This window comes from Atta colombica, unplaced genomic scaffold (assembly GCF_001594045.1).
Source record: "Atta colombica isolate Treedump-2 unplaced genomic scaffold, Acol1.0 scaffold97, whole genome shotgun sequence".
NCBI lineage: Eukaryota > Metazoa > Arthropoda > Insecta > Hymenoptera > Formicidae > Atta > Atta colombica.
The window spans coordinates 1005702-1022217 of record NW_017259591.1 but is presented as its reverse complement, the minus strand read 5'-3'; the positions used below and the strand labels follow the sequence as shown (position 1 = coordinate 1022217).

The window sequence follows — 16516 nt, the reverse complement described above, 5'->3', positions numbered from 1 at the left end:
ATAATTATTCGTTATGCAAAATATATGTATGCGCCAAGAAACGGTAATCATTTCTTCCTTAAATGTCCGCAAGAATAATGCCAATCTCACGTGACTCGTTAACCAAAAAACATTTAACGTTATTGCATCGTGAAGAGAGATAGGACGTAATCAATTTTGCGAGGAATATATATTGGATATATCCTACGGGAATCGTAAGTAATCGCTTGAGATGACAAACACCGGTAAATAATCGAGAGAGTTAAATAAAACGAGACGATTTTTCAAAGCTGAAGTATTGATTTTTTTGTACGCTAGTACAACATAAAGTTAACAATAATTTAATTACATCGGTATAATGCAGCATGAAATTGATTCAGTGAAATTAATCTAGTGTTTCCTGAGTTGGTTTCGAGGTAGTCAAGTTTCGCGGTAACCACCGATTCCCTTAAACACAAACGTGTAATGTCAACGAGTTGTAGAAGAAAGAGTTGCCACCATGGTGTGTAGCATGCCAGAGAGATTAACCTGTTGACAGGTGCGTAGCTCCGAAAATTGATTGCGTGCGTCCAATGCAGACGTCCGCGACCGCGCGCAATGTGTGTGCACTTGACTGCAAGCGTTTTCAGCTCGCAATTGCATAATAATCGGTCTTTCAGCGTCGTCGACAAACAGTCTCTTTCGCTGCGCACGATCGTTTGATGAAAACGGTTTACAAACGGTAAACAATTCAAGGCATTTTAATTTTATCTTTTTTTAATTTATTACAAGCGGTTCTATTTGGAAAAGATTTGGGAAAGTAGATGGACAAATAGATTTGTCCGGCGAATCATGAAAATTCGCGCAACTGCTTCCATTGATATGTGTAACAAATTTAGATATATGAAGGATACTTTTTGCGGATAATTTGAACGGGAATCGCTGAATAGTATTTGGCGTAAATGTTTCGGCGTGGATTCGGAGTTTCGAACATACCTAACATCCCATGCGGATTTCATCGGATTTTTTCAACGATAGGTTTTGCATCTGTTGCATATCACGAAATTTCGTTACGTGTGTACCGTCGTTTCCCCTGAAAACAAAATAATTCGCCCGATCCGTCGCGTAACCGGGAACCAATTTATCATCTAATATAGAACACGAAATATAACCAGAATAAAATGAAACTATAAATTAGCATACGTTTTTTAAAACTGTCGGTACCTGTAGGCATTTAAAATCTACGTTATATTACATTTTATTTAACAGTGATATCTGAGATGTACATTTACGGAAAGGCAATTCGAACATTTTATAAAGTGTCAAAGTTTATAAACATTAAGAGACCGCATCGAGTTAATGACAAGGCCGTATATCAAAATATAAAATTTCTCATTGAAAGAATTGACCTGACGAAAAACTCGTGAAAATACATGCGCTTATTCTCTTTCTACGTGCTGCTATTTTTTTGCTATTGAAGACATTGAAAACTTCTCCCGATTGATCGGAAGTCGTCGCGTAAAATGTGCTCGCTTATCCAAAGTGACAAGTGAAATCTCTCACCAGTTAAGCCAATGGAGAATATTCGAGGAATATAGTATTGTCACACAATCAGCTGGAGGATCAACTGTTAATTAGCAGACATGTACACCCATCTACACGGGGATAACGGCATGTGCTGTTATCTTCCTACTGTTCTGTACCTCGAACGATACCGTAAGTATCTTTGCTAATCGAATCGAGCGAGAAATGATATGACCAAGAGACTTTGTTATTAGGCAGATATTAGAATTACCATTGTAATAATTTTCCTTTACACGAGTTTCTTCGAGTCATATTTTAAAATATCGATTATATCGTTTTATATTGTAAAAGCGCTTCGTTGTAACAATCGTGGCAGAGAAACGTTTTAACAATTACGTAAGTTTCGGTTGGATAAGGTTCGAATTTTCATGGAAGGCACTGTAATTATTTCTACGGCTTCAAATGTCGGACCTTCTCATTTGTCGCTAAAGCGGACGACGGAAGTAGGATAATTAATTCAGGAAGTCAACTCGATGCTCGCGAGGAGTTTGGTAGAAGTTATATGTTTAAACGAAACATATATTTCCGCGTATTTTCAGGTATCAGCAAGCTTAGCATCATGTTAAAGACAATCACCGCGAAGCAGGCGGAAGGAAACGAGTGTAATGGAAGGCTGAACTCACTCAGAATAAAAAAAAAGGAAAGGAAAATAACGAAAGATTTTGCATAATAAAGCGGTTAGATGAGGTGCTGGGCTGCGCTTGGTTGAGGATTGTATATGTAAATGCCGTAGAGAGCTTGTCGAATAAACAAAGGGTAAAGCGCATTCGCTTGCATCTCCCAGTGAAACTTGCTTTTTACTGCTTTCGAAGAAAGTCTTTATCGATCAGCACGTTACATCAACGCAACATAAATTATTATGAAATTGTATAATACTTGTCCAGTTGCTCCTGGAATCGTAGTTTTAACGTTTATGTCAATGTTTGTGAAGTTGGTACGTTTCATTAATTCGAAAAAACAACGAGTTCAATAGCACTTTATAATTCTACAGCTCCTAACAAAAAATTTAAAAAATTTTGTATTTTTAATATCAAAATAAAAAATAAAAAATATGCTAATTTGATGTGTTCCTCATGTTTCCGACATGTTTCTTTCTAAAGTATCAGAAAGTTAATATTATTTGTTAAGAGGTTCAGTTAGTTTTAAACTGTAACTATATGTAGCGTTTCACAACAAAATTCTAACATAATTTTTTCCTTTGCTTTGAATATTCGTTACTCGGAAGAAATGTACTGATAATTTTTGATATTTTTGACATTAGTTTCGTTCGAGGCTTATTTCGCTTACGTTCCATGAGATGCAGTTATTTCAAAAATTTCTTTATAAATTTTTAACTTTTACTGCTAGCACGACGTTCGACAGAAATGTTTCATGTAAACCTAGTAAGTTGGCATCTAGTACAATTCGATAATTTTAATTGCAGTTTCTGTTTCTAAAGATTACAGGTATACTTTTATGTACATAAAAAGAGTTCTGGCTAATAATATTATATTACTATACAATTAAAAATTGGAATTTTAATATTACATTCCTTAATTTCTGATCATTTTTGAGCGTATTCTTTCTTCGAAAATTTTTAGAATGTTATGCAAAATTGACATCAGAACTTTTAGAATTTTAAAGAATATTTTTTTACTTAAATTAGGATGAATTTGCGTGCGTGTACTTTTAGATTGAATAATTTTTAAAGTAATGCTCGAATTGTCTTCGATCATTGTAATTTCATTCGGAAATCTTAGAACATTACAAACATAAGAGAGATTATGAAATAATATTATATTAATTGCTAAGCTAATATCACTGCGCGATAAGAGAATTTATAGGAAAAAGTTTATTTTTGAAACAAGTAAATAGAGAAGCGCTTTTATTAATTTTCAGGCGTATAATATTTTTGTTTTAAATTTTTAAACGTTTTCCAGTTTATACAAACTGCACACCAATTACTGTCGGTCTTGAAATGTAATTTTAAATTCAAATTGAAATAATATCACAAATTGATCAATTTAATAATAATGATGCTACACAGAAAATTTATTCTGAAAATCTGAAAATATATGATAATTGTGGAACAGTATGGCGAAGATTTTTACTCATTTTAGAAAAAATTATTCAAACTTATTTTATATTTTATTATAGTTTTATTAACGAATGAGAGAGAATTACATAAAATTCTTCAAAATACAATGTTGCTTCACTATAATTATGAAACTATCTTAGAATTAACTGGAACTTTTAACAAATATCGTAATTCGATGGCTTTTGATACTTTAAAGGGAAATTGTAAAATTATGAAAAAAACTCTCTCTCTCTCTCTCTCTTTCAAGCTATCGTTATTTTTTAAAATTAATAAAATGTGTTAACTTTATAGACACTAAGTTTTATCAGGAAGATTCTTAGTATTTATAAATTTATCTACTTTATTTCGATGCAGTCTGTACATCGATACAATGAAAATCGCAGTTATTACTGAAAAATATTGTTACTTAATCATATTGCTAACAAGTCAAACAAAACAGTATGATAATTTCAGGTTCTGAATTTATTTGCTTATTTATCTACTTTCTTTATTTGAAACAATATTAACAGCATTTTTTTGGACAGTTGATTGTTACAATTTCAAGAAAATCTCGGCACGAAAAACGCCCTGTCGATTTTATTTTTCTCGCGCTTGCTGTCCAACCGATTCAACGTAAAGCCAGCTTTTTTGAAAAAAAAAAAAAAAGAATTTGGAACCAATAAAAAAGGAACGAGAGATTACACGCTTCTAACTGGCGTATCGCTGTGATTTATCCGTGGCCTGTGATTTGTCGATCGGCAACGGCGAACAGGGTAACAACAATTAAAGTAGCGAAATTTAATATTCCGTCGTGCCACTGCGCGACGATTTACGCGCCGGCGACGACGTCGAAGAGCGGAACAGGAAATTGATACCGTAGCACCGTGGCGTCATTGGCACTCACGAAAGGATTGTATGGTGACTTTTTAACTTCTCACGACTCTGAATCATGAATAACGCAGAGGAATTGTATATGCGCGCTAATTTTACGAGATTTATTCTTCTCACACAAACAGATTTAATCTCATTTTCTAGATGTTTCTTGTAAACGTTTCTTTTAAACGTTGCGTACACGAGTAAATCGTGTTATCTTTATGTCGAAGTAATGCGGTAATTTCTTGCATGTTCAAATTAACATAGAAGGAAACGAATGCGACAGCACGTTTGAATTGGTATATGGATTAACCGACAAAGATTCCATAGGGCGGAAAAATTTGCAAACGAGAGAGTGAAGGCAAATGACCATCGAGATTATCGCGGTTTTACGCTACGGTTGGTTCGGACGACCGTTGGCTGGCTGGCTAGCTGGCTGGGCGGTGGTCCATTTTAACCATCGTGCGCAGAACGTGGATTAAATCGGCGCACTGTTTGTTGCACTGTCGGCTTTTAAGCCCCGCTCGCTTGCGATTTTCTACTTTATTGTTCATCGCTTACAATGCTTACATCGCCGCTTGACACGTGGCCGTGATTAATCTCACTACTGACGGGCGTTCTTCCGCAAATTGCCTCGATTTCATCGGACTTAGGATTAACAAATATAGATTGCTATATGAATTAATAGCAACTCTGTGTATCACGTTGTTTACTAAATTTCTTTAAAACAGCTTATATTTAGCAGTTTTAACTTACTTAAATATTTATCACTTTCACTTGAAGAATTCTTTGTAAATTGTAAAATGTAAATTTAATGTACGAACTATCGTCTCGGAGTAAAAAACAATTGCGGAATGTATCGAATATCGATAAGCTTATATTAATTTCTTATAAACGAGCAATTCTTATAAATAATTCTTATAAACGATTAGTATACATTCTTTACATGTTACATTAAAATTAAATTATTAAAGATTCAGTTTTGATTTTGATGTCCGTCTGAATTATAATTAATATTAGAGTTTTTCTCCCTCTTTTTTTTTCTTTGCGATTAACATTTTAAGTGTATTGTGTAAAAGTTATTCATTAATTTTAACATAATTAACGTTGATTCGCTGAATGGTCAAAGACTGATTTTAACTAAACCGATAGAATTTAAGTGTTTGCGATATGGCGAATTTTTGTTTTAGTGATCCATCTTCTATTATTTTACAATAAATTTTTGCTTCCCCCTCCCCCCAACAAATTTACCTTTTAATAATTTTAATACATTTTAGATTGTTATTAGAGTTTGTTTTTATTTTATAATTTCCGTTAATAGATGGCTCACTGAAATGAATTAGTTTAGAAAAAAATTTTTTGTAATTACAACTGCAAATTATATTGTCTCTGAGGATGGCTCAAAAGTGAGCCGAAACATGTAAGCGGATTAATTATTATTAAAATTCTTTTGTTAATCGTTTTGTTGGTTTGCACAAGAATTATTGTGCTTGACGCCTATTGCCCTGTTATATCCAATCATTTCGAGCAATTTTAGTTTTGGAACGAGAAACATTTCTCAACATTATGATATTGTTAATTGTCGATAAATAATAGAAAATATATGGTAGTAATAACTACGAGAGAAAGGAAAAAGCATTTAATATAGGATTGGAGAGAATAAGAGTTGTGAGCACAGGTACAGCAAACGAGAAAGAGTGAAGCTGGGAGGGGGGGGGGAGGGGGGAGGAGAGCCGGGAAAGACGAAAGATAGTTGTTTCTCCAGAACGGAAGGAGTTTCACATTTTCTCATAGTCGAGGCGCAAGGAAAAAGGACTTGCGACGTCGAGTCAACTTTTCCAGCTGCTTCTACTCCGCCCACTCTCTCTACTCGTTGGCGACCGATTTACTCTCCGCGTCGGTTTCCTCTCTCGAGAAAAGTATCTTTGCATCCGCCAGCAAATCTGCTCTATTATATAGAAAGCTCCTTTCTCTCGGTTGACAATTGCACGATTAAGAATAAGATGAAAGAATCGGAAGCTCATTTGATTGAACGCCCATTTAAAAAGAAGAAAAGAGAGAGATACCAAATAATTTAATTGTTTGCAATAAGCCTTTTAATCCGTATGAATAATTATTAATGTTAATTTTTAAACCGATAATTGTAATTGCATGAGTGAGTTGTTCAGTATTAGATTATATATTACGCTAGCTGTAAATAGTTATGGATAAATGAATTGTTAAACGGTAATTCACGATTATTCTATGTTCTTTGGTAGTGAAATGCAGTTCGTTGAAAACCGTTGCATTTTTCCCTCGTCAACTGCACATTATGCTATTGTCCAACCAGTTTATTCTTCACGTTCCGTTTCGCTTTCTCGTCGAGTGCCTTTGCATCTGCCAGCTCCCATCCACTTCTCGCTGCTACATATGCACGATACTATCTTTCTTCCCTTTGCTCGCCATTCTCTCGGTGTCACCGACAAGACGGGAAGAATAACAATTTCGTTTATTTGCTTTCCTGCATGCAGACAGTTTCAATAATCTCGATAAGTGCAAGCTTTACGAATTGATAATATTTTTAATTAAGAATGTCGAATATCTAAATGATTGAAAGAATATAAATGCTTTTGCTTTTTTTTATTTTAATATAACGTGCAGCATATTACACTTTGCCATTTGGATTTTATCTTGATCAAAGTGATGCACTCTGCTTTTTCTCCATATATGTCGAACGCTCTTCGATTTCAATAAGAACGTCTCTGACATTCCCGAATTGCATTACCTCGCTGCAACTGTAGCAAAGCTTCTTTCCTTTAAGACAAGACTCGACAACATAGGATGTCTATAAAGTCAACACAGGATGTCTATAAAGTCTATTCCCTCCCTTTAAATTGCGAAAATCTACGAAATACGTATTCGAGTGGTTCTGAACCTCCTTAAAAGAGTAACCTCTCGAAATGATCGTTTCGAGAACATGTATTTCGTGATTTTTCATAGATTTGAACGGTTTTGAAAGTATAGATGCTCACTATATAAACATCCTGTATATAAAACAAAAGAATAGAAAAAGTGCTATTATGTACATATAGTACGAACAAAAATAAAAGTTAAACTTTTTAGCTATTTTATGAGCATTAAAAATTTTAACTAAAAAGTATTTAAAAAATTCAAAAATATCTAAAAGAAATATTGTAATATCATGTAACTTCGGCGCTTCTGATATGCCCTCCCTCATGAGGCCTGTAAAATTGTAAAATAGCGGATCTCGCGGTTTGCATTCTCGTAGTTGCATATTCGATTCATATCGATATATTTTCTAGTAATAGTATAATGAAGGATCTCATATCTGATTGAATCGTGTGCAACGGACCGAGAATTTTTTTATTGTTCTTGTCTTGCGTTATCTTTATCTTTTTTCTTGCAAGGATTTTGTTTTCTTTATTTATTATGTGAATCCCGCAGTTGTTGGAAGTTGTTGTTGATATTCCTCTCTCCATTGTCTCTGTGATTCATGAAACGTTACATACTTATAGCAATTCATTCTATTCCATGCATGTACATTCTGTTTCGCTAATCGCTGCAAGTGTACCTCCCACTACTTGAAGATAAATCGAATCACCATTCTGTGCTTCGCGCAAAGTGAATTCGCAATTATTCAACTACTTTAGATACGTCGAGTTACACGCCGACTATCTGGCCCGTCCCTTAATAATATTACACGGGCGCGCATTGTTCCACACCGCCGCTGGTAATTAGAGATAACTAGACTAAATGGTAATTCGGCGCTTCTGATATGCTCTTCCTCTTGCCGGCATGCGGCCTGTCGATTGTAAAATAGCAGATCTGGCGGTTTGCATACCTGCAGCTGCATACTCGATTTATGTGTTTTCTAGTAATAGTATAACGAAGGATCTCAGATCTGATAGAATCGTGTTCAACAAAAATTTATATGATGGTTGTAGTTCAAAAACTACTGTTCGTGAATATGTGGAACGTATTTCGTTGAAAAACAAGTTTTTTTTTATATATAACATTTTTGTTTTATGTATAACATTATGTTCTTCTTTTGAACTGAACGTAACTAAATGGGTTTTGTACTAAAGTTGTCAAAATAAAGCTTGAATTGAATTAGAATTACATTCGTGGTACAAACAGCACTGGAACTGATTATATACTTTTTGCATTGGTTCGTAAATTATTTTATCGAGCTCTTTCAATACGACTTTTTGTATCTCTAACAGTTTGTACGGTTTTATAATAATGGATAAATTTTTACACTTTTAAAGCTAAGCAACTTTTCGGAATAAAACCTTTGACAAAAGTTAATGATTTGGCTTAATTTGTATTTTGTTGATGGAGAATCGATTCCTCTTTTGTTTTTTTTTTTAACATTGGTTCAGTTATAACGTATGTGTGTATCCCTGCAAACATAGCACGCACAAAGTGGAGAGGAAAAGAAGGGGCTAGAGAGAGAATCCAATTACTCGGGATTTATATAATTCCGTAGGTACTAGCCGTTATCCTTGTGGATCGTAAATTCGGAAAATTCGTATTCCACGAATTGTTTGTTTACATACTTACGCGCACTAGATATCATGGTGAGTATGGCATCGCGAATTAAGTGCTTTTCGCGAATTCGTGTAACACCGATTCTATGCGATTGTAAATCGTTTGGATTAGATTTTTTTTTCACAGAAATTTGACTTTCTCGCGTGAAATTATTTTGTAAACAATAACGTGCATGTATATTTTATAGAGCTGCGTTTACTTCGGTTTCCGTGTTGTGCGTAAATACATTGTTCAAGTTTTATTTTTATACGGTAAGCTTTAATTTGACCTGGTAACTTGTAAACAATTCAATCTGCGATATTTTTGTCTCGCAGTTTCATCCCTCGTACACATTAGGGACGTGCTATTAACAGAACATTTGTTCGTTTTCCGACATGCTGCGTATACGAGGTAATACACTACACGGGCCATCCCTCTGACATATTTCATGGCTCATTTTTCACGAGTTTCGCTGTGACAATCGTTCTATTTGTCTTTATATGGTTTTATAAATGTAAATGATAGATGACCATCTTTTCTCATTTACATATACTCGATTGATGCAGCAAATGTTTTGTACATTTTAACATTTATTGCTGGACACAAATAGGATAATTCTCCTGGTGCGAGAGAAATTTGTCAAAAAATTCAGTTATTTTTTTTAAAGAGAATTTGTATGCGTTGTATGTGTTTGTTTGATATCACAATTTTATTCGATATTTTAATTTTAGTCAATTTTAATAAATAATTCTTTTTACACAAATTTTATTTGTTACTTATTATTCATAAAAAAATCGTGTATTGCTAATTAAGATTCTCATTTATGTCAACGAAATGTTATCGTGTAAATTATAAGCGTGATCGAAATTGTCTGTGGGATCTCAACGAGCTACATACATATGTGTGCATCAGGTGCAGTGCATGTAGGCGAGATTTCTAGCCCACGCCCTTACTCGACAGTTAGTCGATAGTTCGTTTTTCCTGCCAGAATGATGAATTTTGAATTTACTGCCTTATAAACTTGCGTTAAAGAGTGTCGACGTTCGTATATAAATGTCGACCTACATACACATGTGTGTGCGTATATATATATAATGTTAATCTATAGTGTCAGATTTAACCTAATGTGAGTCATTACTCCTATTAAATCGTTATTTTTCACTAAAACAATTATATTTGACACTGTACAGTGTCAAATTCACACGATAGAGTGTCAAATATAACCACTGTTTTAATAAAAAAAATAACGATATTAAATAGGAGCAGTGGCGACTCACATTAAATTAAATTTTATACTATAGATTTAACAGTGTAGTTTTGTAAAAAGATATTTATTGAGATCGTTAAGTTTCAAGATAACATATAAATTCGATGTCCCCTTCTAATATTTATCTTTATGTATAACTGTTGAATGAAATAATTGTTGCGACTTCGTCGACGACTTGTCGTACTTTGTTACGAAACGAAGGAAACTGCTCGTAATTTGCTTCAATAATTATCACGCTTTAATTAGACGAACGCAGAGGGGTTCCCTTTAATTATTGCGTGCGAACTATGTAAGCGTAATGAAAGGCGAAAATAATGGTATGTCGCTCTTCTGGCGCCTTACAGAGAGAAGAGATCAAACTTTGAATTGAAACATAAACTAGATTAGATGGGACCTAATTTTATATTAGAATTGACTCTTATATGAAATTTGTATACGAAATTCGTATACGTATACAGTCAAGTTTTAGATTTTCATTTAGGTAACATAAATATTAAAAGTTTATATACATTGTTTATATGAACAAGGCTAAATGTTGTTCATTTTATTCATATCATTATATAATTAAGCGAAGAAGAGCTCATATTCGATTAAGATGGTTTTAATATCTAATATTTTTATGTGAAATTTTATAATAAATCTTTTACGTTATTTTAAAGATGTTAGCATCAGCAATATTAAATTTCTTGTTCCATTTAATTTGTGATACGTATTATATAATTCTACTTTAATTTAGGATTATGTTTTAAAACCGACAACTAATCGATGTGCAGTTTGCTTGAACTATAGAAATTATAAAATTCACACAAAAATATTATTATATAAATACCAAAAAATCCGCCTTAACTAAGTATATGATCCTCTTCGCTTATTTGAACAATTTTCGCATCAGTGATTTATTTTTTTAAATTACTATACGTTTAATCAATTTGTTTGCTATTTTTTCGCAAGAAAAGTTTATAAAATAATATTTTTCCAATGTATGAGTAATAATTCACTACACGTCGTTTTCTATTATATTCGTCACTTGTGACGTAATAACGGGATGAACTCGACAAGTGCTAAGGAAAACGTATCCATTTCTTAATGCAGGTTCAGGATAACTATAAGAGGGACTATAAGAGACTTGGTGAACATGGCTCTCACGACCGTGACCAGCTCATTCGCCTCGTGCTCGTGAAAATCGAGCGCAGTAACGCGTCTCGTAAAAAGATACGGCGTTATAATTCACGAAGCACGACGTGCAGCCGGATGAACCATAAAGCCGGGATAAACGGCCATACTTGGCATAGTTTCGCTGTCGTTTTTGTGAAAGTGGATGACGTGCCCATTGCCGTGTTATTAGCGACCAAGAAATTTCCCTTCCTTTCGTTCTTTCTATCTTCTCTCGTGCTTCATCCGATCTTGCACCCTCGCACGCGGAAGCATGCACAGATGAGACCAGAACATGTTCCTCGTTCTTTCGTATAATCGATTGCCCGTATTCCAGGCTTGGAAGTTCTTTCTCGTTGAAGCGGTGAATTTTTCGAAGTGGCACTTTCTTGTAATATCACTAATTAAACGCGAGTCGCACTGTTTTTTGCTTTTTCTCCATTCTGATCGCAGATCGCAGCATAACATTAAATAATTTTATATTTAACGCGCGATTTTGGACGCGCGCTTTTCTCATATTCTCGTGATATAAATATCGAAATTTGCCAAAAATATTTTGTGTTAAAATGTAATACACCAATCGATCTTTTGTTGCACGGATATTTTTTTACATGTGATTACATGCTTCAAGAATTATGCTTCGAGAAAAATGTCTAGCCAATATTTTGCGATAGATCTACGGATGTATAAAGAGTATAATGTGTATAAAGTATCTTTAGAAATGCAGCGAACGAATATGCGTACGCATACGCGAACGAATGTATTTAAAAAATAAAAATCGAAACACCATTTTACTTTATGTTTTCTTTATTACATAAACACGTTACAACATCTTTTATCTCTTAAATTAAGTTTTGATGCTTTCTTAAAAGATGTAAACGTATTGACATAAAAAATTTAAAATAACGTGATATTTTCTTTTTATATTTTATAATTATATTGCCTAATTAAAATATTAATTATATTTAAAGAAAAAAGGAAAAAAGTTGTATTTAATTGCTATATAAAACAATTTTGATATATAATTGTGATATTAAAATCATTATATTTTTCTAAAAAAAATTTTGATTTGGGTCTTATGAATCTTAATAAGATCGTAAAGTAAAATTCAATATTTGTATTATCTCGATATTTGTAAGAGTAGCTCTTTTATTTCTCTCTCTCTCTCTCTCTCTCTCTCTCTCTATCTCTATCTCCCTCTCTCTTATCGTTTTTATGAGATATTTCTAATGTAGAAAAAAAACAGAGTGTCGACAGAGTTTGATGTGTTTATTCCGAATTGTAAAATGGGAACGAAGTGAAAAATCATGAGAAAACAAAGATGCATTATCATCCGATTGGACGTGTCTGTTTGCAGTCTCTTTTATTAATGGAATATCCGTTTCTCGAAAAGGATTCAAATAGATATGAAATTTATTTTATAAAAATCCCGATCGTTCTTACGAATGATAATGCGAATCAACAAGTGTGCGGGCCGTCACTATGATAATGCTAATTTTACTAATGATGAGATTATTAGTATGTTTACTATCTGCAGATTCATAAATTTATTCTTAATAAATTTATTTAAGATGATTACTAAAATTCTGCTTTCTATCATTTTTCTTAGAAATCTTATATTTTTTATCTGTTCCTTAATTTACTTTTTCAATTTACTTTTTGAAATGAAATGCATGTACAAATTCTGACAATTAAAAATCTTTGTTTAATAAGAAAATACTTCTTCAATATCTATAAAAAAAGTAGATTTTATTTTTTTTCAAATAGAAAAAGAATTAAGTTTATAATTAATTCGTATTACAGTTAATTTATGGCAATATTCAACTCGCATTTTTTAAAAGTTTCCTCAAATATACTTTTGATTATAACAATTGTTGATTTAATAATTTATTGAATTATTCATATTATCTTCAGTGATATGTTAGCGTCTATACAAATATATCAACAATTCATATAGTTATACCGTGCAGTGAGAGCACTTTTCGCATTCGCAGAAAGAGTGAAGATCAACAGAGCAAAGAAGCTGTTGCATCGGTGCTGTTGCTATGAAAACTGATGCAATTGCCGTTATTTGTTCTTGACTTGCACTCACCATTACACGAGATTTTCGAGTCGTTTCACCCTCCAAATGGTTTCGTACTTTCATTCTCTCTCACACCGGCGGAGAGGTAAAGGGAATGATGTTTATGATGGCTAGCAGGAAGAGGAAAATGGTGAAAACAGGTTGAATGCGATCTTCGTGCGTGAAAAAGGTATATGGCGCGAGACTGAGAAATTTTCGTTTACTAGGTGCAATATCGCTGTTTTCCAATATTGTATATGCGTCAAAGATAAGTAATGTTAAATCGAAGAATTTCTACTTAAAAGATAGGATATTAAACGCCATGTTTAATTAAGAAAATCGCATACAAGAATTCTTAGCGAAGCACTGACATTGTTATATTTATATCAAATAAGAGAAAAAAATCATATTCTCAGTCGAAGCGGATCTTGATGGTTAGTAAATAATATTTATATTTATTAGTATATTTTTTAAAACTTCAAACTTAAATAATACTTATATGGACAAACATTTTTATTTACTTGTCCAAGGATTTCAATTATCGATGCGTGTTATCACATTATTTTGATTCTTTCTGTATATTCGCAGATTAAATGCGTCTATAGTATTTTCTCTCGCAATTTCATACGCAATCCGGTTTCATTTTCAATTTTTCGGATCATCGCTTGTGCATGCCGCGAGCCTTGAAATTTTATGTTGAAATTTCTGGTTATAATGCAATTTAAAATCCCAGAGTTAGATGGAAAGTGTAATATCGATAATATACACTTCACTAATTAATGTCCACTGACAGATGTTTAATTAATGAAACGTGTGAAAACGAGGGCTTTGGAGGGAAGTACAGATTGCATCAAATTACGTTCAATTACATCAGATTTGTAATGCTTCACAAATATGGTTAATCAATTAGCGTGATAAATAGTAACGTGTCGATGGTAGTGATAATGAAGGAAATAGCTAATAACGAAGTGACGACAAAGTGTTCAATGAAATTGAATCTCACGATTTAGTTGATCAAGTTTGATGAATGGCAACGAAATCATATTTATGTATTGTGAAACTAAACTGTTCTACCGATTCTCTCTCATCTATCATCCATCTATCTTTTCTCTGTGTTTAGAAGCTCACCGAGCTCTGGAGCTCCTTGAAGATTACCATGCTAAGCTGACAAGACCACAAGACAAGCAGCTGCGATTAGCCATCGAACGCGTTATACGTATCTTCAAGAGCAGACTCTTCCAGGCGCTGCTGGGTAAGTCTTGTTTGCTTTGCTTAAATTTTCTTGCGCTCGAAATAATACACATCGTGTAATACACATCTTTATGGTTATATCGACGGAAAATCAACCAGTAGAAAAACAATTATCATTTGATCAACTTGAGCAGTTATCAAAGAGTAAAAACAATTTAGCGATTACACAAATAAGCGAATCAAGATATTCGAGAATTCTCTGTTCTCTTTCCTGTTGATCGACAATGAAAGTGATACAGAATGCATCGCTTTCATTTCCTGTATTGTCATTTACTGTATTGAATATTGTATTGAATATTGTAAACATGTTGATTTACGATAATAACTAATTATTTCGTGATCTATTGTAGCGATTTCAATATAGGATAAAAAATTGACGGAACTATTCCGTCAATTTCAACTTTAAAATAATACAAAAATTTACGATAGCAAGCAATATCTCTTTGCATGCTTGTAATTGTACAATGATTGCTCCTTGAGAGCACAACTTTTAAATAATCAAATATATGTGCTGTTCAGAAACATGAACATTATCGTGAGAAAGGGATGAAAAAGCTCTATTCTAATATACGATTTTACATATTAAAATTTTCTTGAGCCCAATTTTGACAATTGTCAGTTAATGTCTTTTATTTAAATTATACATATGCAGGATGTCTCAGATTTCGTATGATTAATAGCAGATTTCTGAGATTATTTCGAGACAAAAATTTTAATATCAAAATCGAAGCTGCAGTAGTTTTTAAATGAGAAAGATTTTTAAAGTTAGCCAATTAAACTATTTAAAATTCGCGCAGATGTTTTCAAGCATTAATTCTATTCTCTTTTATTTTTCTGAACACTTTCACTACTATACAATATATAGTTGAGCGCATGAATTTTAGACAGCTTAATTGGCTAATTTTAAATTCTTCTCATTTAAAAATTACTGTAGCCATTTTGATATTAAGATTTTCGTCTTGAAATCATCTTAGAAATCTATTATTAACGGATATCACAAGTCTTGTATATCTAAGAGGAGAATATGTAAGTCTTATCTTATCGACCTTGTCAGTTTGTTTGTTATAGTAAAAGATAAAATCTCAATTTTACTTAAAAACATTATTATTAAATGTAAATTTAGTTTAATTATTTATTTCATTTTTTGTTGATTTTTTTAATCATGTTATGCTTAACATTTATAAATAGTAATTCTTACAAAACCCATCTGGATTACTTTTTATGACGTTTAATCGTTGCAAGCAACGCAAAAACATTTCTTTTTCTCTTTGATCTTTCCTGAAGCTTTGCAGAAAAGCGATGCGAAAAACGTCAAAACCGATTTAATTGAATTGAATTTAATTGAAACGGTGTCGTCGAATCGAAAAGCTTGGAATCGTTTCTCGAAATACTGGCACGCGTAAAAGTTCTTTCTCACGAGAGGAGAAGGATACCTCGGTCATTATTTATTGGAACTGATGCGTCGCTCTTCGAAGATTTCTCGCACCATTGTTGCGCGGGATAAAGCGTCACTACAACGTCGGCGATTTATTCCTCTCGATTCTTCCTGCAGCCAATATTTCTCTTTCTCTACCTTCATGGTGTCATCCCACGTTCTCGAAAAATTTTTAAAAATCTGATTCAGCCAAACTAACTTTTGTAACAGCCAGCTTTTTCTGGCATTCGAAGTAATGCCAAAGCTGCGATGTCATTTGATAACTTACTCATGTGTCAAATTGATTCGCAAAAATCGTTTGCCAAAATCCATTTCTTCCATTTTCGCCGCATCCGTCATACAATGCAT

General features: G+C 33.1%; 1 protein-coding gene across 13 annotated transcripts in view; it reads left to right on the top strand.

The window, feature by feature from the left end:
* LOC108693768 (disks large 1 tumor suppressor protein) overlaps positions 1-16516 on the top strand; it is a 678647-nt gene that overhangs the window by 86999 nt on the left and 575132 nt on the right. For all 13 annotated transcript variants that reach the window (XM_018202901.1, XM_018202900.1, XM_018202896.1 and 10 more), the window contains one exon: positions 14603-14734. In XM_018202901.1, coding sequence (XP_018058390.1) covers positions 14603-14734 — 132 coding nt within the window. The remainder of the gene's footprint in view (positions 1-14602; positions 14735-16516) is intronic.